We start from the raw sequence: 22,643 nt of genomic DNA, 5'->3' as shown, positions 1-22,643 counted from the left end.
ACTCCTAACTATCCTCTCCCCTGCTGATACACACACGCGCACACACAAATACACACACACACACACACACACACACACATACGTACACACAGTCAAGCACACATATACTTATTTACATTCACACATGCACACTTTCATACAGATAAACGCGCATGCTCAAATGTGATATGCACTCTAATATATGTGTGTCTTATACGGAGAAGTCAAATATATAGTATGCACATTCTCTCATCACAGTGTCCATAAGCAGGCAAGATTGACACATAACAAACATTCACACATGTTACACACAAACACACATACAGCATATTGTCACACACAACAGCACTGCTACACTTACACACACACACACACACACACACACACACACAGGTCTCCATCCTGTTTTCTGTGTCCAAACAAACTCTCACTCTTGCTTTCTAAATCGGTCGTGGCCGTCCTGTGGAAACTGGCCCATCGCGCCTGCAGGGTAGAAGTTCATGTGACCCAAAACAATAACAAAGGGATTAGAGGCCAAGAATGTGCTTTAAAGGAGCGCAGGGCAACAGGCCAAGTCTGCGACTGTGTATTTATTTGACACAAACTATTCTCCAATGAGGGGAGATAAGTCATGTCGCCCGAACGCTGTTTACGAGCAACTCAAATTACAGCATAGAGACTAGTGGTTTGTGTATGTTGTCATATTGTTTTATCTCTAAAAGTTTTGAAAGCGATCTCAGTTAAGCCAGTTTTTTTGCGTCTTAATCTGTAACCATCTATTTTGCATTCACTCACAACAGAAAGTATGCGCAAAACGAGGCCAGACAGGAAACCTGTTCCCTGGCCCCTGATTTGAACCGGGCTGTACATTAACTCTTCTCCCACCCAAACCCTGCCAAGTCTGGCTCTCTGAAACACTAGTGCACACAATGTCCTTAGAATTCCTTTAAATGTGTGGTCACAGTATCTGTAATTTGGAAAACATTTGGCCCTGCGCTGTATTGCATTTAACCCTTCCACTAAGTAGCGGTCAACTCATGAATTTTTATCTGAATTTATGCACAACTCTGCTGAATATAAGAATCTCCCTAAAGAAATCAGCTATTTTATGTTATAGTATAAGCAAGTATTGGTCAGTTGACATTAGGACTGCTCGATTATGGTAAAAATCATTATCACGATTATTTTGCTCAATATTGAGATCACGATTATTAAATGTGATTACTCAGTGATTTTGGAACTATCATATTCAAAATTTCCATTTTTTTAATTGATTGTTAAATATAATCCAACAGGAAAAAATACATGTGAAAAGTTAACGCACACGACAACTCAAGACAAAAGGAGAGCATTGTTATGAAACTGCAATGTAGCAAAATAATAATTATATTTCGATTATGCTATTTTCATAATTGTTGGAAGTCACATTCACAATGAATCGATTAATTTGATTAATTGCACAGCCTAGTTGACATCAGCATGAAATGTTATATTCAAAAATGTAAACCAAACTGTTTTGCTCCTCAATTATGAAAACAGCTTTCCAGACAACATTGCATCAGCTCATTTAAGCATCCATTTGAGTTTTTATCCCCAGTATAACAAACTTGTTGTGCTCACAGGCAGCCACTGCTTGCCATAAATACACAAGCCATCAAATTCACACATAACTATGAGTGCCTAAAGTCTGTGGTTCAAAAGGGGTTCAAACGCCTTGGGCCAGTGTGAGATCAGAGGGCTATACCACAAACAGAGGTAACTAGCTTACCCTCGTAACCTCAGGAGAAACCGCAGTGTCAGTCAGACGTCATAGTGCGCTGTCTGAGAAATATGTGCCCTCTCGTCACAGGATTTCATATGTTTGCGCAGCACTGTAGTGTACAACCTAAATGAACTGGACATATGGTATCAATGAAGCACCTGCCTTGTTTCTCTATAAAGAGAGCAGAGACTAAAAAAGGGACATTTTGATTAGCTACTTTCCTTTATCTCTAAGACTGGTCAGGTTGAGTCCTGTGTTTTTTGTTGTTGTTTTTTTTCCTTCCCATAAAAAACAGTCAGGTTAGAGTTTTTGTTGAGATTCTGATTATGAGGGCAATGACTTGGAACAGTTTCTACACCTGTTTTCAGCCATGCTAAAGCAGTGTGTCACAACATATTGCAGGGACATTTTGAACAAATTATGTGTAGCCTAATGTACTTTAATGTAACACACTTTTATTTTGTGAAATGCAAGCTATCATTCACAGCTGTTTTAATTATCCATGTAAAAATATTCATCAAAGTCGTAGCTTAACATTAACAATGGTTAATATTTGTTTATCTAATTGCATGTAAATAGCTGCTGACAAACTGTATTTCACCGCATTACTTGTATTCTCCAGGAGAGGGAGACAGGCGACTTTTGAACACTGCCTCCTCCCAGCCCCACAGTCTGGCTGTAGAGACAGTTAGGAGAGGCCACAGAAACCGTATGCATCATTTGCATCCTCTGCTGCCTCTTACCTGTTGTTTGACCCATTATGAGTGCCTTTGCATCTCCTTTCCATATTCGTGTGCGGGAAAATCTTTCCATTGTCCCAAATGATGCCAACGTGCTCCTCTGCGGCACAGATAGCGATCACGTTCGAACTCGGAAGGACTTGGACTGTTCCAGTGGCTTTTGTTTATTTGTTTGTTGGTCTGTACATGGATGACACAGCAGTGATAAGGTTATTTTTAGTATCAAAATGAAAGGTTAGATAAGGCAGCCTAAGTATTTGTAGATAAGTAGCCCTGTGACATCAGGTTGATTAATTTGTATTCATTTGATTTTATAACTGTTATTATTGGTATACTAATACTCTGGGAGGTATCAGTAGGCGTCCTATCCTTCCTGTGTAACACACTAGTAATGTAATGTCAGTTTGGGGAAATGTGTACTTTGCTTTGAAAAAAACATTTTCATTCCTATGTTCAAAAAGTGCTTGTAGGTCTATGTACTGTTATTACAGATGGTACTGAATTAGCTGCTCTCCTCAGCCTAGCTGTGCCTTGGCCACTGGTATGCAAACTTGGGAACTCGTTTGCATGTAGTCCACCATATTTGCAATGTACCAGTTTTATGAAGACTGAATGGTGGCCAGTGCCTAGGACACCCCTCCCCCCACCCCACCCAACAACAAACACACACACACACACACACACACACACACACACACACACACACACACACACACATTCCCCTGTAGTCCTCTTTGTTGAACATGTCAGCGATTATGATCCATATTGAAATGTCGTAATAGCCTTCCCAACATACCATGTACTTGAAATGTTTATGGGAGCCCCTCAGCCATGAACCACTATAATACCCATACATGAATAAAAACTGCCCATAGTTAGTGTCCCAAGGTAACATGCCTGTTGTTCAACTCATTATTCTGGAATCTTTTAATGATATAGCCTACCTTTTATATTTGGGCCTACATCTTAAAGCCCCCCTGTTTAATACATTCCCTTTTAAATATGTCATCAGATACAAGTAAACAAGTCTGTGATCTTGAAACTTCTATTGTCTACAAATCGCCTTGTTCTCGTCTTATTGGTGAGGTGAAACAAAGCTGCCTGCTGTGACATGGGGTTGTAACATTTGCTGTCACACTGAAATATTTCTTGCCACCGAAACCTTATTATTTTGTCTATTTTGTGCTCTGTCTACTTTTTTTGGTAACCGGGAGCAGGTAACAAACCTTATAGCCGTCTCTTAGGCTGAAATTAATCCAAAGGGCAGGTACTGACAGCATGAAGCGAGAGGTGTTCCTCTTTCAAATCGGCGTTACTTCCTGGTGTCACAGAGAGAGGCAGTGTTGAGTTTAACAGACAGAATTGCGAACAGCATTTTAGATAGAAAAATACTGAGAGAGAAGCAGGAGCGAGCGTTGGCTGGGTTCCAGAAACAGCCGATTTGTTCTTATTTATGTTGTTAGCCAAATGTATATTTTTTACTCTATTTATAATGCTTATATTTATTGGATTCGACTGAACCGTTTGGCTTCGGTTTGTTAAAGGATTATAGCGAAACCCTTTTTCACAGCGACGGAAAAGTGGCGCACGGATTTTTCGCCCCATTTGTTGGCCTTTTTATATAGAAAGTAGGAATTACTGTTACTGTTTTATACGCCGGGTGCGAGCAGAGGCCGACGGAAGATGGGGTGTTTGGGCAACAGTAAGACTGAAGACCAACGCATCGACGAAAAGGCTCAGCGAGAGGCGAATAAAAAAATCGAGAAACAGTTGCAAAAAGAAAGACAAGCCTATAAAGCCACGCATCGGCTACTTTTATTAGGTAAGGTCCGGATGATGTTTTTTGATAAAGACGTCGGCTATCGGCTGTTTTCAGTTTCGTCCCCTGCCCACATATGTTGACAGGTCTCGCCTGCTCTATGTAGATGGATGGGTTTAATTGCCACCGACTCGCACGCATTTTGTCAATCGCCTGTTATATGCCCTTTGCGAACTGTCAACGACATGTATTTATGTTCAAACCACCAGTGTAATATGTATCTTTCGTTTTATTTTCAAAGGAGCTGGAGAGTCCGGAAAGAGCACGATTGTCAAGCAGATGCGGATCCTTCACGTCAATGGCTTTAATGCAGAGTAAGTGGCCAGATATGTTCTCTCCGTAAGCTCTGTAGGCTATTTCTAGTTGCGGATAATACCGCAGTTTTCTTTTTTTGCTTATGACATTTGCTATATGCATAGCGGTGTATCAGTCTACGTTCTCTTTTTCTATTACACAGCCTTCATTTTGAGGTCTATTTTTCCAAAGCTAATGTTAGCACTGCAGAGACATAAGGCCCGTATTGGAAGAGCAGCATGGCGACAAGCTTGCTATGTCCAGCTGATTTCTAAAAGCTGTCAGCGAGATAAAGACGTCATTATCGGCGTGTGCTTTGACAGAGATTCCCTTTGAATATTTTCTATATTATTGCGACTGAAGAGGCATTTCGGCATTGTTTTGCGTCAGATTAATGGATGATGTATCTTCTGGTCGTTTAAAGTTTTTGTGCAATGGTCGAGAAGTGTGCATGCCTCTTGGTCTGATGCATTAGACATTTTTTGTGAGATTTAATGTTTTCTAATATATATAGGATCGGTTGACTCTAAAATAGGTCTCTAAGCTATAGCGTTTCTTCTCTATTTGGGGATGCAATTTATTCACTGAATTGCATGTTCTCACGCCTAATACAAAGACAAACTTATTATACAACAGATTAGATCAGTTCTGAATGCTGGTAATGGTCTACAACTCTCTTGATATTTCTTGCTATAATAATTTTGTCTTATTTGATGTGAGCGTTTTGTTTCTTTAGTAACAGAGTGTATTGGAGGAGCTAAGTGGTAGCCTACTGTAGATACATACATCATATTTCATTTGTGATAGGGCCTGGATTTCCAGATATTCATTGTCATGTATTTGCTTATTATATAATTGAATAGCGATATATATCTGAACCGCTTTAACTAGAGTTTTGAAGTATCTACTCACTAATGCAAACATGCACACACACACACACACACACACACACACACACACACACATACACATACACATACACATACACATACACATACACACACACACACACACACACACACACACACACATACACATACACACACACACACACACACACACACACACACACACACACACACACACACACAGTGAGATGCAACAAATCCAAATATGTTCTGGAATTGTTTCATATGGAAGAAACTAAGATAACAATCATGGGTGTCTCACTAACCTTGTATCAACATTTTATTCGCAGGGAAAAGAAACAAAAAATCTTGGATATTCGAAAAAATGTGAAAGATGCCATAGTGGTAAGTCGGTGTCTTCAGTGCCATAACCAAGAGACATGTGTCCTTCAGCATGTTACATGATATTGTTTACTTTTTGCCCCCAATGAGATCGTATCCAGCAATCCTTCTGCAATGATTAGATTGGCTTATACACAGATTTATCCCATATTTATCCAGATTAATGTCTGTGTTTTCATCTGATCCGCTTTCCAGACGATAGTTTCAGCGATGAGCACTTTAATTCCTCCCGTTCCACTCGGCAATGTAGCCAACCAGCCCCGCATCGACTACATCAAAAGCATAGCGCCCCTCTCGGACTTCGACTACACAGAGGTAAGGATTGGCACGCCTAAGCCAGCTGGCCATTTGTTGTGGAAAATGTAGTTTTATTCCGGGCCATGCCAGTGAGCAGAGTCCCTGTCTCAGATGGAAGAACTTGATCTTGGTAATGGCTTTAATGTGGCCTGCCTGCCTGCATGCCTGTCACTGATGGTAGATGGTAAAGTTTTGTAATGCCGTAATGTTTCTAGGAAGATCCAGTACGGGATGTTCAGCTAGTGACTAGAAGTTGCATCAATTTTCTTTGATTTTGCTTTAATGATCTTGCTTAGCTGCTTTGTTTTGCAATCTTGCGACAACATTTGCTTCTCACATGGTAGCCACTGAGGAAAAGGAATTGTGAGTGTGTGAAGTCTGTCTTGATTGATTTTCATTATTGAGTGTTATATTAATGTACTTAATTTACTATACTATTACCCTACTAACCTGGCCATAACCCAACCTTACATATACAGTCTACATGACCCACGAGTCACTTGACACCATACAAGTAACATATGTGGGTGTGTATGGTTCTAATTTTTTTTAAAGAAAAAAAAGCACCCTATATATTTGGTGTAATCAATTTGTAGTCTGTCGTCAGAAATCATGCTTTTGTTCCTCTAAAACTTGATGCCACTTCTTCAAAGCAGTAATCACATGCCTATCTGATTTCCCTTGCTTTGAGAAAGCATACTGTAATTTCCCGACTATTAGCCGCAGCTTATACATTGATTTTGCAAAAAAATCTTCAAAAATGAGGTTAATACAGGGGGGGCTTGGGGGTGGGCAGTTAATATGGTGTTAATGTGGTTTTGTTTCTTTTAACTTGCATAAAACACTGTCCTGCGGCTTATACACAATGCGGCTTATATGCGGGAAATTACTGTAGAAGCCCTCCTCAGCAGCTCTGAGATCAGCCCACTGCACTACCTACAGCAGTGCAGAATAGCAGGGCCTCACAAATGGAGACATCATGTGACCCCACAGCCTCACACACTGTGCCTGATAGCATATAGTGTGCTAACTTTAACACCAGCACTTTGTGTCGCTAATCTGAGTTCGGGAATGAAAGAAAGAATGAAAGATAGATAAAAAGAGAGTGTAAAAGAATGAAAGAAAGAGAGGAAAGGAGGAAAGAATGGCCACAGTAGTAGAAAAACTTCAACTTGAGCTTCATGTAAAAAAAAGGCAACATTGGTTGCAGTTGCAGTTGCAATTGCTGTGTGTGTGTGTGTGTGTGTGTGTGTGTGTGTGTGTGTGTGTGTGTGTGTGTGTGTGTGTGTGTGTGTGTGTGTGTGTGTGTGTGTGTGTGTGTGTGTGTGTGTGTGTGTGTGTGTGTGTGTGTGTGTGTGTGTGTGTGTGTGTGTGTGTGTGTGTGTGTGTGTGTGTGTGTGTGTGTGTGTGTGTCTCTTGGCCATCAGATGGCTTGACCTCATTCCTGTTGTTGGTTGTCTCCTGCGAGGCATCAGTGCTGGGGAAACATGCAAGGCTGCTTTTAATTTCCTTCTCCTCACTGTTCATTTTGCCCACTTTGTTCATCAAATCTTATGGTAGTGTTCGCACATAATACTGTAATATGTATTGATGATCCTCATGCCACTCTTTTTTTTTTATTTGTAAATATTTTTTTCTCACTTTTTCAGTATTTGACCTGACCACACTCCAGGTACAGTGACACAGAGGTGTTGTCAGTGTACCGCTAGAGGTGTTTAGTTTTGGGAGGTGGGGACTTGTGTGTGTGTGTGTGTGTATGAAAGGGGGGGGGGGGGGTCTTGTTTGTCATGCTTGAAGCCGGAACTGCTCTAGGAGATCCTGCAGGGAGATTTCACCACATCTGTCAGACGTAGCTTCTGTGACGTTCCTAGAAGGACTCCGAGTAATTGATTTGCTTGTCTTGTGGAGTGTGGACCTCCTTTGAATCAAAGCCTTTTCTCTGTGCCTCCCAGAGGAGCAAGCGACCCATCGTCTGTGTTTTTGGTGGGTCAGAGATGCGCAGACAAGGCTCGGGCTTGTTTCTTGCCGTGGAGTTACGAAAGAGCTTAACAGTCACTTCTTTTTGTGCTAAAATAGCCCGTACCCGGTAACCTGTGCTGCAGGGAAATGAATGAGTTCAGTGCAAGGGTCGCTCTTTGTATGTGTGTTTGCACATTGTGTGTGTGTGTGTGTGTGTGTGTGTGTGTGTGTGTGTGTGTGTGTGTGTGTGTGTGTGTGTGTGTGTGTGTGTGTGTGTGTGTGTGTGTGTGTGTGTGTGTGTGTGTGTGTGTGTGTGTGTGTGTGTGTGTGTGTGTGTGCGTGTGTTGGTCCTGTTATCTAATGCAATCTATCCTCCATGAAATGAGTGAAGTCTATCCTCATTGGAAAAAAAAACATACACAATGTTGAGATGGTAAATGTTTACCTGATCAGGAAAATTGTTTGTTTTTGAATTTATGAGCATGTAGAAATATTGAAATAAGACCACCATTGCTACCCCAGCACAAGCAAAGTTTTAAATACTACTGTTAGAGTAGCGCTAATGATATCCACAGTGTGAGAGAGTGCAAAAGAGTTATTGTGGGGTCGTAAACGCTCCACTTCCCATGTTCTCTCTTCTGCACACAACTTAGAGAGACGAAAGGAAGGAAATCATTTTGTGAATCCAAAACTCTCACCTCCTTTGTGTGGTGCACAGAAAGGATGGCGCTTAACTAGGCGTTATGTAATCCCTTGTTTGTTGGTTGTTTATTTACTATTTACTAGTTGGGTCATACATTTCTCACACCATGATCAGTTTCATGTGTTTTATGAGTTCTGATTTAGTTGTTGTCTTTTCTATTTCTAACCTCTTGAGGGCACATCAGAGAATGTGTTTGTTCTGTTATGTGATGTGATGTGAGTGTGTGTGTCTGTGTGTGTCTGTGTGAGTGTGTGTGTGTGGTTCGCATGTGTTCTCATCTTACTGGTGATCCTGTGCCCTGTTTGTCAAAACATGGACGGTGGCAGTCAGTTGTTTTGGCTGTGGCACGGGCTCCATTAATTAAGCTTATTATGTAATGCGGCATCGATTTTTGTTAGTAAACACGCTGGCTGAGGGCTTAGCCGCGTACAAAGCAAGGGGGCTGGCTCCACAGCCAGGGCTTTTGATATAGGGAATTAGCCCGGCCCTCTCCCAGATCAGGCCTGCGTTTCAAGTCTGCTTGCCCGCATCGCTTGGCTATCTCTGGGTAGCCTGTTTGCAAACTCCCCTTTGTGGCCCGGGCTCGTCGTCACCCACATCAACCACATCAATAAAAGCATCAGATAAACATCGATAATAACTTAAGGTGGAAGGGTTTTTTTTTTGTTGACAAATGCCTGAATATGTGGATCTGTGTGGCCCAGTGTCCACTGCACTTTGCATCCACATTTTGAGGTCTTCTAGTAATGACCGAGTCTCGTCTAACTACACTCTCGTGCCACCGGTCTGACTACTCACATGATTGATATCCGCTGTGTGTGTGTGTGTGTGTGTGTGTGTGTGTGTGTGTGTTTGTGAGTGTGTGTGGCTCAGGGGAAAGGGCACGTGAGAAAAATTAAATCTATAGTTGCATTAACAGCTGAGTGGCTCACTGGAATACCATCAGTGGGGTATTGACACTAAAATCAGTAAATCGACTAACGCCATTTTTGTAGACTTTGGCACCAGGGTGCTGGGAGCCAGTGGATGCTAACTGTGTGACTGTTTTGATGCTATGTGACAGTAGTTATGTATTTGTTGATTGGTATGAACTTTTATAGACACAGTCCTCTTTAATTATCATTGTAACCCAGGCTAAGTAGACTGAAATGAATTAATGTAGCCTTTGTTTATGCGTTATTGTGCCACTAGCCTGTTCTATATTTTCCTCGTACGTTCTGCTAAGAGCTTAGTCATTCTTGCAGATAATACGATCATGGGCACACAGCAGTGGTGAAGACGTACAAAAGTGTCTCGTTTCTCCAGATTTACACAGAGGGAGCGATTAGGTCCTCATGTAGTGGTAGGAGGTAGGGGAAGCCATCAGCAACAACTTGTGAAGGGAATCTGAAGAGAGAGATCTCATTGGTCTCTCTCTCTCTCTTTCTCTCTCTGTCTCTCTCTCTCTATCTCTCTTTCTCTGTCTCACTCACTCGCTCTGACTCTTTTTTTTAACATAGTCCCCCTTTTGTTTAGTATTATTTCTTCTGATTTACACTATTCTTTTGTTTAGTTTCTCATTCTTTTGCTCTCTCTGTGTTTTATATCTCTCTTTCATTCTCTGTCTCTCCTTTTCTTTCTATCTTGCTGTTTTTTTCTGTCTTTTTCCGACTGTCCCTCCTTCTTTCCTTGCTGGTCTCCACAGGCCTGTAAACTGTACAGGGGGCCTATTCTCAGAGGGTCACAAGCCTCCCTCAGCTCAGGCCCTGAGGAGACACACACACGCACACACACACACACACACACACACACACTCAGTCTTTCTCTCTCTCCCTCTCTCTCTCTCTCTCTCTCTCTCTCTCTCTCTGTCAGACACACACACATACTCAGTTTCACTCTCTCTTTCTCTTAGGCACACACACACACACACAAAGACAGGGAGTGAGAGAGTGCACTAGTATCATACAGACGCACAAACTTGTAGATAAACCAAACGAGTCATTAACATTAGGCTATTCTTTTCCTGCCACTGGTTGCAGTGGCTAGTTGACATTCAATTTCACCTCCCAGTAAACAAATAGACATTCGTGATCACAGCCCTGTTTGTTAGCCGTTGGCCTGTCGGTAAGAGGATAGGACCTTTTCTCTCTCTAATCTCACAGTTGTAACTTCAGAGTTGTGGAATCTATGGTTGCTTAGTCTCTCACTCTTAGTCTGTGGTCTCTGCGAGTGATGGTCGTCTTGGTGGAGGTCGGGCCCAGGAAGTCTTTTCTAGATCATCAGATGAGCGTTGGAGATGTCTAGACAAAGCGTCCTTCACGGCAGACATTGAGACTGAGCTTAAGAGATATGGGGTACAGGTGAGGAGAGAGACAGAGAGGGGCAGAGAGAGAGAGAGAGAGAGCGAGAGAGATAGAGAGAGAGTGAGTGTGTGTGAGTAAGTTACTGGAGAGCCAGGAAGAGGGTTCAGGCAGTAGCCATACATGGACCATCATGCAAATCTGTCTGTTAATGTTTGCAGGCTTAAGGCCTTTAGTCTCACCCTCTCGCCTTTAGTGCAACACCCTCAGAGGCCTGTCAGACCCTTTTGAGATAGTCTGACATACGTCTTAACAGTCTGAATGTGAGCTCTAAATAGGTGAAATATCTCAGAGGCAAGCATTGAAATTTAAAGTTTGTTTTGTTTTTTGTTTGGTTGCATATGTTACCTTCAGACTATCTGTACACGTGGAGAGTCTACATTGTGTCACAAACAAAGAACTTCTGTTACAGTACGTGGATACATGTATGTATGGATTATGCGTTCATACATTCAATATAACCATACGTTCACTTGGCTTGTAAATTTCATGGTTAGCCACAGCTCGAGAGACGTGCAAAATGTCAATATGTGCAGGAAGTATGGCCCACGTGGTTGTCACAGTTGAATGTCAAACCAAGCATTGTACTGCCACAACTATAAAAGCCATCAACTCCCCTTACAGAGAGAGATACTTGGTACCAAGGAAAATGTGTACTGTTTACATGTTTTGGTCGTTGATTTTATGCATTAGCATGTTAGCATGTTATTCCTGACAGATTCCTGCTGTCTGAAAGCACTTCATGTGAGTGTATCAAAGGATTGTGACTCCATACTAGTCATAATGCTAGCATTTTAGTCACAACAGGAAGGCAGCACTTCTGCTCCCCCACCCCACCCCACCCCCCCTGTTTATCCTATTCTTATGCAACATACACAGAGTGGGCAAGAGGTTGTGTGTTATTGTATGTGAACATATGTGTGTATTAGTTCATCCTAGTGTGCGTGTGCACATCTATGCCTAGCTTGTGTGTGTGTGTACATGGTGTGCCTGTGTGTGTGTCTATGTCTATGGGGTGTGTGTGTGTGTGTGTGTCTATGTCTATGGGGTGTGTGTGTGTGTGTGTGTACATGGTTTGCTTCTGTATGTATGTGTGTGTGTGTGTACATGGTGTGCCTATGTGTGTATGTGTGTGCGTGTCTGTGGCGTGTGTTTGTGTGTTTGTGTGTACATGGTGTGCCTGTGTGTGTGTGTGGCGTGTATGTGTGTTTGTGTGTACATGGTGTGTGTGTGTGTGTGTGTGTGTGTACATGTCTGCATGTATCACATGCTGCCCCAGAGGAGCCGTTCCACTGGTGCCAGTGACAGCGCGCAGGAACCGCGTCCCGACGCAGCGCAGCTCAGGCTTTCATTAGCCGGGCCCGGGGGACGCGCGCCGAGGCGCGCTGTGTTTAACCGCCACCTAATGACTCTTTTGCCAACACCCTGTCGCTAATGAAAGCTCAGGTAGAGAGTGCAGCTTGGCAGGTGAGAGGCTACTTGTGGTCGTTAGAGATTTGCAGATTTGTTTTCTCGCTGCTCGCTCGCACGCGCGCGCTCTCTCTTATGTTTTTTAGGTGTTTTTCTTTTTTTGTTTGTTTTGTTGTTTGTTTGTTTGTTTGTCATTTTTTGTCTGGGTAACTCTTGGCACGTAAGTCATCCCATTGGATCAGAGATTTCCTGGAGTGTGTGGTGTGCATCACGCATATTTACGTTTCACAATGTGTTTGGGTATCACCCGCCTACTAATTGTCAACATATTTCACCCAACAGAGTTTTTTGTTGTCGTTGCTATTTTGTGGTGATTTATTTGATTTGGGTCAGTGTATCTGCTGAGAAATGGCCAACCTTCGCCTAGAACTGGCACTGTCCTCAAGGTTGCTCCCCAACTTTTGGGAAAATGGAGACAGAGCAACAGAAGCACAATGTTTCTTTCTGTGGCGTAACATTTCTGATGCCTCACAGTCTAGAACATTGCTCTTGTACTGTATTTGAATAGAACCAATGAGTCTTTTGTGTTCTACACAGTCTTACAAATTGCACTGAAACTAAATGACAAAAGTAACACACGGTCAAGGTTAAAAGGTCTCCAAATGGAAACATTTGTACGCACTGGCTTGACGTTCTTGCATTTTTTTGGACAGATAGTGAGTCAGAGGGTGATAGAGTATCAAACCGAAAGATAGTTTGGGAAAAGTTGCCACTCCTCTGCCTCTTTTTTCCTCCTCCTCTGCTACTTCCTGCTTTACCAGTGAGTTCATCACACCGGACCAGGAAGTGGCTGTACTGCACTGGGGGTGCTTTGCATGTAGAGAGCTGCTTTGACTCTTCAGTATGACTGAGCTAAGGGCCTCAACCGAAGCCTGCGAGTGTGTGCAGGAAGACCAACCAACGGCTTGAAATAGTTTACGTACGAATAGGCCACATCGATAGCAAAACCTCCCTTCGTGGTAGATTTCATTTAGCTCCTGGCTTGGCTCAGAGTGAGTTATGTTAGGCTCTGCCGAGGTAGATAAGACTGAGGTTTGCCTTCTCTGGGGAAGCAGCAGTCGTTGAGTCTGTTTGGATCACTTCACTTTGCATCCCATCAAACGCCTCCATAAACAGCTTTGTGTCATGTAGACACAGTGCCACGACAAGGCTGATACTGGTGTACAGTTGTGTGAAAGTTAAAGAAGGAAGATTACAAACCTAAACCCCTCCCAAACTCTCCACTGCTTCTTAAGGATTCGGCTATTTCCACTGCGTTATGCCAAACTGCTTTCCATTGCGATATGCCCCGCCTTAAAGGGATATTCTGCCATATTTGGAAATAAGCTAATTTTCCACCTCCCCTCGAGCAAAACAATTGATATTTACCTTTTTCCCGTTCATTCAGCCATTCTGTGAGTCTAGCGATACAACTTTTAGCTTCAGCCTAGCGTAGATCATTGAAACGGATTAGACCAGTAGCATCTCGCCTGCTAGCATCATGTTTAAAAGTGACTAAGATTTCTAGGCTGATTTGACATGGAACTACACTCTCATCTGGCGTAATAATCAAGGCAAGTTGCAAACCTACCATGGGCGCAGTGATATCAGGCACTTCTATTGCTTGTTGTCTATGGGGACTATTTTCAGATGCTGCGTGATATCACTGCAGTGACTGCACCCATGGTACAGTACGTTTGCAACGTGCCTTGATTATTACGCCAGATGAGGGTGTAGTTCCATGTCAAATCAGCCTAGAAAAACGCCAGGTTTCATTTTCAGTTGGTCTTATTGCACTTGTTTCAAGACACTGTAGATCTGTTCAATATATTTGTTTCTAGACTAATTATGCCATGCTTTTTAACTGTCAGACGCTTATAACAGGAAACGTGTTAGGTAGCCTATAGACATTAGAAAGTTAGATACAGCATTGTCCGTCGAGTTCTTTTCTAGACAGTTAGATACAGCATTGTCTGTCGAGTTCTGTTCTAGAAAGTTAGATGCCACATTGTCTGTCAAGTTCTGTTAAGTGGAATACGTCAATGCAGCCGCCAGATTGCCTGGAGCAACACCTTACTGTCTACAGGCAACACTTCCCGGCAATCAGGGACACGTTTCTGATTTACCAATCAGAGACACCTGTTTCTCCATTGGCCTTCGCTTGGTTGTTGCCCCCACCAAGATGGCGGTGCTATTTACTTACATTTTGGAGGCCAATGTACATGTATCTAGCTTTCTTATATCTATGTCTCTGGGTTTATTCCTTTCTTCCCTCACCCGAGAGTGTATTGTTTGCGGCTGTTTAGGTGTTTGGTCACCATGTTCAGGGTTTGGGGGGTGGGGGGGGGGGCGTGGGGGTTAGCTTGGTGGTGGGCGGTGAACAGCGGTACAGTGGTGGGAGTGGTGGCGGTGTGTTGTTTGCGTTGCCGGCGTGGCCGTTTGTTTTTGTGTTTCAGTGGCGGTTTGTTTGCCTGTATTTTGTGGTTATTATGTGATGACCCCACTGGGGGACTCATTATCCAACGCCAGACTCGACTCTCAAAGGAAGACCAGGGGGGAAAAACAACTCTCTCCTTCTCCGAATCCACCCCTCCCTTCTCTCTCTCTCTCTCTCTCTCTCTCTCTCTCTCTCTCTCTCTCTCTCTCTCTCTCTTCCTCCTTGTTTCTGTCTTACCTTCTATCCATCCCTTCCTCAATTCCTCACTCTCTTCTCCTGAATCCTCCTCCCCTATGCCCTCCCTTCTGCCCTCTTGCTCATCTTTTCCCACTGGAGTGAGAGACGGCAATGTGTGTGCGTGCGTGTGTGTGTGTGTGTGTGTGTGTGTGTGTGTGTGTGTGTGTGTGTGTGTGTGTGTGTGTGTGTGTGTGTGTGTGTGTGTGTGTGTGTGTGTGTGTGTGTGTGTGTGTGTGTGTGTGTGTGTGTGTGTGTGTGTGTGTGTGTGTGTGTGTGTGTGTGTGTGTGTGTGTGTGTGTGTGTGTGTGTGTGTGTGTGTGTGTGTGTGTGTGTGTGTGTGTGTGTGTGCGTGTGCGTAAGATGCAAACATCTCCAACAAGTCGAATATGATTGTCTAAGTTCTCCATTGATGCTTTCCACTGTGAACGCCATGTTTATGCACCAAATGCAAATATACATTGAAATACTTTTATGATTTACATGAAATCATTCCACACATTATGCCAGGTCTCTCAGCCTCTTGTTGGACATCATTATTATGTCATGTTAATGCACTTTATACTCTGGAGACAACAACAAATATGTTCTTATTGGCAGGCAGGAGGCTATTAATTCTGTAGATAACATGGATATGAAATGGATTTGGGGGGTATTCCAAGTATGTGGTTTAGTCACAAACCTGGGTAAGTTAACTTGGAGTAAGTGGTGGTAAACCTCCTAACAGAAGAGCTGTACAGCATTGTTCTCCTAATAAAACAATGCCATTGGGTTCTTGTTGCAGGAGGTTAACCACTTACTCTGAGTTCACTTACTCAGGTTTGTCACTAAACCACGGAATACCCCCCCCCCCCCCGGTAAAGACAACTGAGCTGCTCCTACCAAAAAGACAGGCCAAAGTGAACACAGTTAGCGGTGGTGCGAAGAAGCAAAGGCAAATACACCATGTGATAAGACCGCCAATCTGTTGTTTTTAAAACTTAATATGGAATGTATACTAACATGCAAATCATGGGTTTCCTCTGTTGGACATGGGAACAGCCCGGTTAGTAGGGCCTCTTTACTTTATCTTTGTAAATTAACCGGGAAAGGCCTGTTCTAGGAGTTTGTAATGAAATGCAAAGGCAAAAGCCTGTCGGATATGTTCTACAGAGAACCTTTCATCAAAGAAACCGTGACTGTGACGGTTCCTCTTAGGAACCTCTTTTGAGAATGATAATGCTAACCGTAATGTGAGCACTGAGGCTAAACAAGGTAGATGTGTTTGGGTGGATTTGACTGAAAAGTCCACGTTTAGATGTGTTTTTAATTGCTCTCAGATGGCTGATATTCCCTAATGTAACTTTCTGTGCTGTGTTTTCCCTTTTTTCTTTTCCCTCACACAGGAGTTCTTCGACCATGCCAAGCATCTGTGGGAAGACGAGGGGGTGAAAGCATGCTTCGAACGCTCCAACGAGTACCAGCTCATCGACTGTGCACAGTAGTAAGTCATCTCCCCCCCCAAAACCGCCTCAGCTTCAAACTTCTGCCTTTAACCCGATGTAGTAAACCATTTTGGTTTTCTGGGCTTGCTGTATAGAAAGTCCCATGTATGTATGTATGTATGTATGTATGTATGTATGTATGTATGTATGTATGTATGTATGTATGTATGTATGTATGTATGTATGCGTGTTACAGTTCTGCCATGTTTAGGCTTGCCATGGCCACTGACCAGCTCTTCTCCGTGCCCTTAGGGGGAGCTGGATTTTAATGAAAGGCCATTGCGATGTGCTCATATGCAGGGCTATTCTACTCTCTGAGCTGCGTCCTGTCTTCAGATACAGTTACATGGGATTTGGTTTCAGAGACTGACATGCTTTATTGCCTTCCTTTAGAAGCCTAGAGTGTCCCTGGTTAATTCACATGCCAAGTCTAGTTGACAGGTTATTCTGTGATTGTAGGTAAAGCTTTCATATGCTTACTGTACATATATATATATATATATATATGCAAATGTATATATATATATATATATATATATATATATGCAAATGTGTGTGTGTGTGTGTATACAGTGTGTATGTATATATACGTACATACATACAGTATGTGCATGCATACAATCTTACAATAACCCACACACACTCATACCTAATATGGAGTATACACACTCAAGCACTTACACTACACTGAGACAATAGAGCGTTTCATTTTAAGTTCAAATTGTGTTGATTCGGGTAGATATTAATGTGTTTGTGTGTGTGTGTGAGAAAGGGAGTGTGTGTCTGTGCAGACTTTTCATGCATAGACTTTGGAGGTCCCAGTGCGTTTCTAGCAGTTTCCGTCTACTGACAGTGCTGTCATATCAACCGTGGGCTCAGTCCCTGTTGTGTCTTTGTTACTCTCCTCATGTCTCTTGCCAGAGAAGTCAAGCTGGTTGCACTGGGAAGGTGTGTGTTTGTGTTTGTGTGTGTGTGTGTGCGTGTTTGCAGTCACAGGCAAGTCGACAGGGATTACTGCGAGGGGACGTAAGTGGTTACCCAGGGTGATGTAAGAATGCTCATCATTGCTTCCTGTGTTTGTAGGTATAGCTACAGAGTGTATTTCTGTGTGTGTGGGTTAGTGTATGTGTGTGTGTGTATGTGAACGGGTGGTTTTCTCTTGAGCCTCATTGAAGCTATGAAGTCAGCCCTAAAGAGACAGTGTGTGTGTGTGTGTGTATATGAGTGTGTGTGTGTGTGTGTGTGTGTGTGTGTGTGTGTGTGTATGTATGTGTATGAGTGCGTGTGTGTAATGTGTATGAGTGTGTGTGTGTGTGTGTGTGTAATGTGTATGAGTGTGTGTGTGTGTGTGTGTGTGTGTGTGTGTGTGTGTGTGTGTGTATGTATTGGTGTGTGTGTGTGTGTGTGTGTGAGAGAGAGAGAGAGAGAGAGAGATGAGACTCTGCTGGTCTGACTGTAGCGGTTGATGGGCGCTGGTAGCGGCGGCGTCTCCAAACAGCCCCATTCCACACGTGTCCGTGAGGCCGGCACACACTGTTCTCATCTAATCTACTACTGCGGGGGTGTCTCCCACTATTGTGCCTCGTGAAAGTGTGACGCCATCCATCTTGGGACTGTCTCCCGTCTCTGTCTGTCTGTCTGTCTGTCTGTCTGTCTTCCCCTGTCTTCCCTCCCTCTTTTTGCATCGTTGTCTACTTTGCTCTTGAGTGTTTTTGCTTTTGCCTCTTTATCTCTCTCTCTCTCTCTTTTTTTCCCTTCTCTGTTTGTCTATTCGCTCCATCTGGCTCCCTGCCTGCCTGTCTGTCTGTCTCTCTCTCCTTTTCTCTCTCTGTCTCCCTCTCTCTCTCTCTCTCTCTCTTTCTTTCTGTCTCTCGCTGTCTCTTTCCCATTTCTTTATTTTTTTTACCTCTCTCTCTCTCTCTTTACCTCACTTCCTCCTAGGAAGTGACCGCTTATGGCTGAAACAGCTGAGGTGTGTCTCGTCCAATCCCGGCACTCCGCTGGCCGCTCTCACGCGCTTCTCTATGAGTGTGTTTGCATTGGCGGCTCTCCTTGCCCCAACCACCCCCCCCCAGCCCCCCCCCGCCCTCCACCGCTACCCACCCACGCGAGCGAGTGAGTGAGTGAGCGCTGTGTTGCGTCGCGCGCCGTATCGCTTGATGCCATGACGCACTGGGCCGCCGGACGACCGTGTGCATGTGCCGCCGTGTGTGAGGCTATCTCGTTTCCATTGACAGAGCCATTGCGTACTCACCAGTAGCCCAGCCTTACGGCCTGCCTCTTGCCCTGCCATCTGCTGTTGATGGTGTGTGTGTGTGTGTGTGTGTGTGTGTGTGTGTGTTTGACTGTGTGTTTGAGTGGAGAGGGTACAAGTAACTTTTTAGACATCACATTAGAGTTATCTTAACCTACAGTAGAGATTAAAAAGATATCCTGGTCGGCGCTCTGTTCAAACCCTCAAGTATGGTTAATGTAGGAATCATTTAGAGATCTTTTGTTGTCGACTTTAAAGCAGTATTCATCTTAAGAAGGGTTTGTTGGGGTGGGTGTAGTGACAGTGGTGTTGAAACATGGAGAGCCTTTTTTCTAGACTAGCTAGTTATGGATATTATTTAAAAAATAATAAGGCACACAGGCCTGTTGTGTTTATGTGAGGTTTATCTATCTACCGTAGATAATGGTTGTTCGCACTGTGTTCTGTCTCATTTTGTGCCGACCGGATGAATTTTCTTGTTTCTTGCTTCTACCCTATCTGAGTACTGCTACTTAGAATCAGTCCCTGTTATCAGAACTTTATCTGGATGCTATAAGATGGCTATTCCTGGTAGTCATGCTCGATATAGTCCCTTTGCGGTGTCTAGTGTGGTGTTGTTATTAGACCATGGGGTAATAGATGGTGTTGTGAAAGTGATGTCACACGGAATGGTAGCATGGCCTTTTGCCATCAAAGTATGAAAAACCGGCATAATGTACACGCACACACACACACACACACACACACACACACACACACACACACACAGCGCACAGTGTCAACAACACACACACAATCTCAAACTCAAACTCAAACTCTGCCTAGTCGTCGGCAGCCTTTCCGTTATCTGTTGACATAATGCTCATTTGGCCCGGGCTCCCAACCAGAAGTGGACAGTGGGCGCCGCAAACTCATTCCAGATCATTCCAAATAGCTGTATCACAGAGGATGTGTGTATCGACATCCCACTGTCCCATTACTAGTCGATACGGAACCACTGAACATGTGTTCTCCAAGTTCACCATCTCTCTTCCGACGCGCTGTTATCTCATTGTCTGTGTTTCACCTCAGTGTTTGCTTCTGTTCTTTGGAATTGCCGATTTCTTGTTTTTTTTTTTTTGTGGTCCCCCCCCCCCCCTCACACACACACACACACACACACATTCCTTCAATCTTTTTTTCAGTCCTTAATTTTCTAAGCTTGGCCCTTTTGCGCCCATGTCTGAATTGATTGAGCGCTATATTTAGCCGTCCATTCTGGGCCATTGGAATGTGGCTCCTGAACAGTGTGTTGTGGGTCATTGGGGGTGGAGGGACATATGGAGCTGATGCGTCGAAGAGATGACTCCTGGGCATGTTTTTGAGCTCACGTGGCCCCTCCGAGCAGCCATAAGCTATCCGCTAACGTTACTGCAAACTAGCTTCCAGCTGCCCCCGCCTCTGAATACCCATACAGCCAGCGTGGAAACTGCTGCTGTACAGGAAATATGATTGTCTGTGGGATTGCTAATTTTTGCTAGCAAGTAAACATCTCAAGATGGTGGTCCTATTAAACAGTCAGGACACCTCTCTTGAGATGGACATGGACATATCCTAACATGCCGTAATTTCCAGACTATTAGCTGCGGTTTTGATTGATACATTGATTTTGCTAAATTTCTTCAGCTATGAGGTGAATACACAGGGGTTAATTAATATGGTTTGGTTTTGTGTCTTTTAACTTGCATAAAACACTGTCCTGCGGCTTATACACAATGCGGCTTGTATGCGGGAAATGACTGTAGTTTAAAGGAGTTTCATCTCTCACTCAGTGACATAGGCTCAGTGACAGTTGAGATGTGTCCAGCTCTTCGAAGCCACGAACAGTTAGACTGGCATGGGCTAGTTTAGCATTTGCAACAGCATTTCATTTAGAACATTTAATCAGAAAAGACAGTTCCAGCTATGAAATCATGCACAGTGTGGCCAAGCAGTGTCCATGCCCCGTGTCGTGTGACACCCAGATTTTGTGTGCTCACTGATATGAGAGACCCACCCTAATCTCGGTCACTGCAGTGCTTTAGACAAACTTAAGTAAACTTTCGCTCAAAGGATTATAGCTTGGCTGTTATGGCTGTTAAAGTGTGCACTGCACACATACTAAATTGCTCTGTTAGGAAGGAAGGAGGGTGTGCGTGTTGTTGATCCTTTGGTGTGACTGCTAGGCTAACAGCTTAGCATTTATGTGCGCTCGTGAACACACTTCCTGGTTTCCTCTTCTGCAGAAAAGAGAAGGAACGGCTGATGGTATGGTGTGATAAGCACCCACAAAGACCACTCTGTTCAGAGACCTCAGTCACACCACTCTTTGGGTCTTTATCTAAACACACACACACACACACACATGCACACAAGCACACACACACACACACACACAAGCACACACACAAACAAACAAACAAATTGAAACACATAGGGACACTCCTTTTTTTGCTACTTGAGCATAAACTTAATAGCATGTTTGACCAGACACTGTGTGTTGACTGGCTGCTACTCTGCACTTTTCCAGCTAACCTCTCAAGTTGACATGGACAAGCTGTTGTGGGCTCCTGCCATTTAGGCAACTGCTGCTGCGCCCTGTAAGTCAATATCAATAGAACAGAAAAACAAGTCGGACATTATAACTTCAGCATTATACAGATGAGGGTTTAGAGACCAAACCAAACAAATAAAGCATCGAAGTGTATTATACAATGGACGGTCGAATCACTCTGACACTCATCTAACTCCTAAATCCAACTTTGTTGTGTTTAACTTTTATAACTTCTCGCTTTCCAGTGTCACCTTCCGAGTGGCGTCCGTGCTTGGAAGTGGGTCATGTCGTCGTTTGCCTTATATGTTACCCAAGACTAGGCAGGCTTCCATTCATTTTAACAGTGGTGCCAGTGTTCACCGTGCTGTTTAATTAGTCATGGGAAGATAGAGCTGAGAGTATGGAGCGCCAGCCGCTGCCTGCTGACCTCGACCGCCTCCTCTGGTCGACGAGAGCTGGTTAAGCCGGCATTATGGGTGTGTGTTGCGCTCGGGAGTAGTGTCACCGCAAGACGGCCCATAAACGACCGCAGCGAGTAAACGACATTAATGTTTACATGCAGCTTTTCCCTCGGCGGCAAGCCCTGCCCCCGACCTTCCTTAAGATCTCAGATTTCAGGCTGTTTTTTTTTTTTTTTTTTTTTTTCTACTGGTGAGAGGCATTCTGGGAATTGTAGTGCTGGGAACGTTCTCATATTGTTGGTTAGGGTTTTATATGTCGTTGGTGCAGTTCTATGAGGTGTTTTGCCAAATGCTAAAGCCTCTGTTTTTGGCATAATGGATTGTGGGATTTGGGAAAGTGTATCTACCTTTGTAGTCTTTGTATAGACTTTTTGTGTGTGTGTGTGTGTGTGTGTGTGTGTGTGTGTGTGTGTGTGTGTGTGTGTGTGTGTGTGTCTGTGTGTATTGTAATGCGGGGTGGAGCTGAGACTGCCATGGATTTTGGCTAAGCATGTGAGTCTCCATGACAGGCCAGCATGGCAAACCTCCCTTCTAGCCTATGTACAGTAGTCCAAGAATACCTCAGACAAGACCGCCATTGACGGGGGCGGCGGGCGGGGGGTGGAGGGTG

General features: G+C 43.7%; 1 protein-coding gene across 2 annotated transcripts in view; it reads left to right on the top strand.

Moving 5' to 3' along the window:
* The window catches only part of gnal (guanine nucleotide binding protein (G protein), alpha activating activity polypeptide, olfactory type), a 45,536-nt gene that overhangs the window by 5,559 nt on the left and 17,334 nt on the right, over positions 1-22,643 (top strand). The window contains exons 1-5 of one of the 2 annotated variants that reach the window (XM_062520826.1): positions 3,859-4,303; positions 4,542-4,614; positions 5,793-5,847; positions 6,040-6,159; positions 16,648-16,745. In XM_062520826.1, coding sequence (XP_062376810.1) covers positions 4,165-4,303; positions 4,542-4,614; positions 5,793-5,847; positions 6,040-6,159; positions 16,648-16,745 — 485 coding nt within the window. In that variant the 5' untranslated portion in view covers positions 3,859-4,164. Of the gene's footprint in view, positions 1-3,858; positions 4,304-4,541; positions 4,615-5,792; positions 5,848-6,039; positions 6,160-16,647; positions 16,746-22,643 lie in introns of those variants that run through there. The other variant, XM_062520825.1, reaches the window with a different exon arrangement.

Source organism: Sardina pilchardus, chromosome 19 (assembly GCF_963854185.1).
Source record: "Sardina pilchardus chromosome 19, fSarPil1.1, whole genome shotgun sequence".
In the NCBI taxonomy this organism is placed as follows: domain Eukaryota; kingdom Metazoa; phylum Chordata; class Actinopteri; order Clupeiformes; family Clupeidae; genus Sardina; species Sardina pilchardus.
This window is presented reverse-complemented; position numbering and strand designations above follow the sequence as displayed.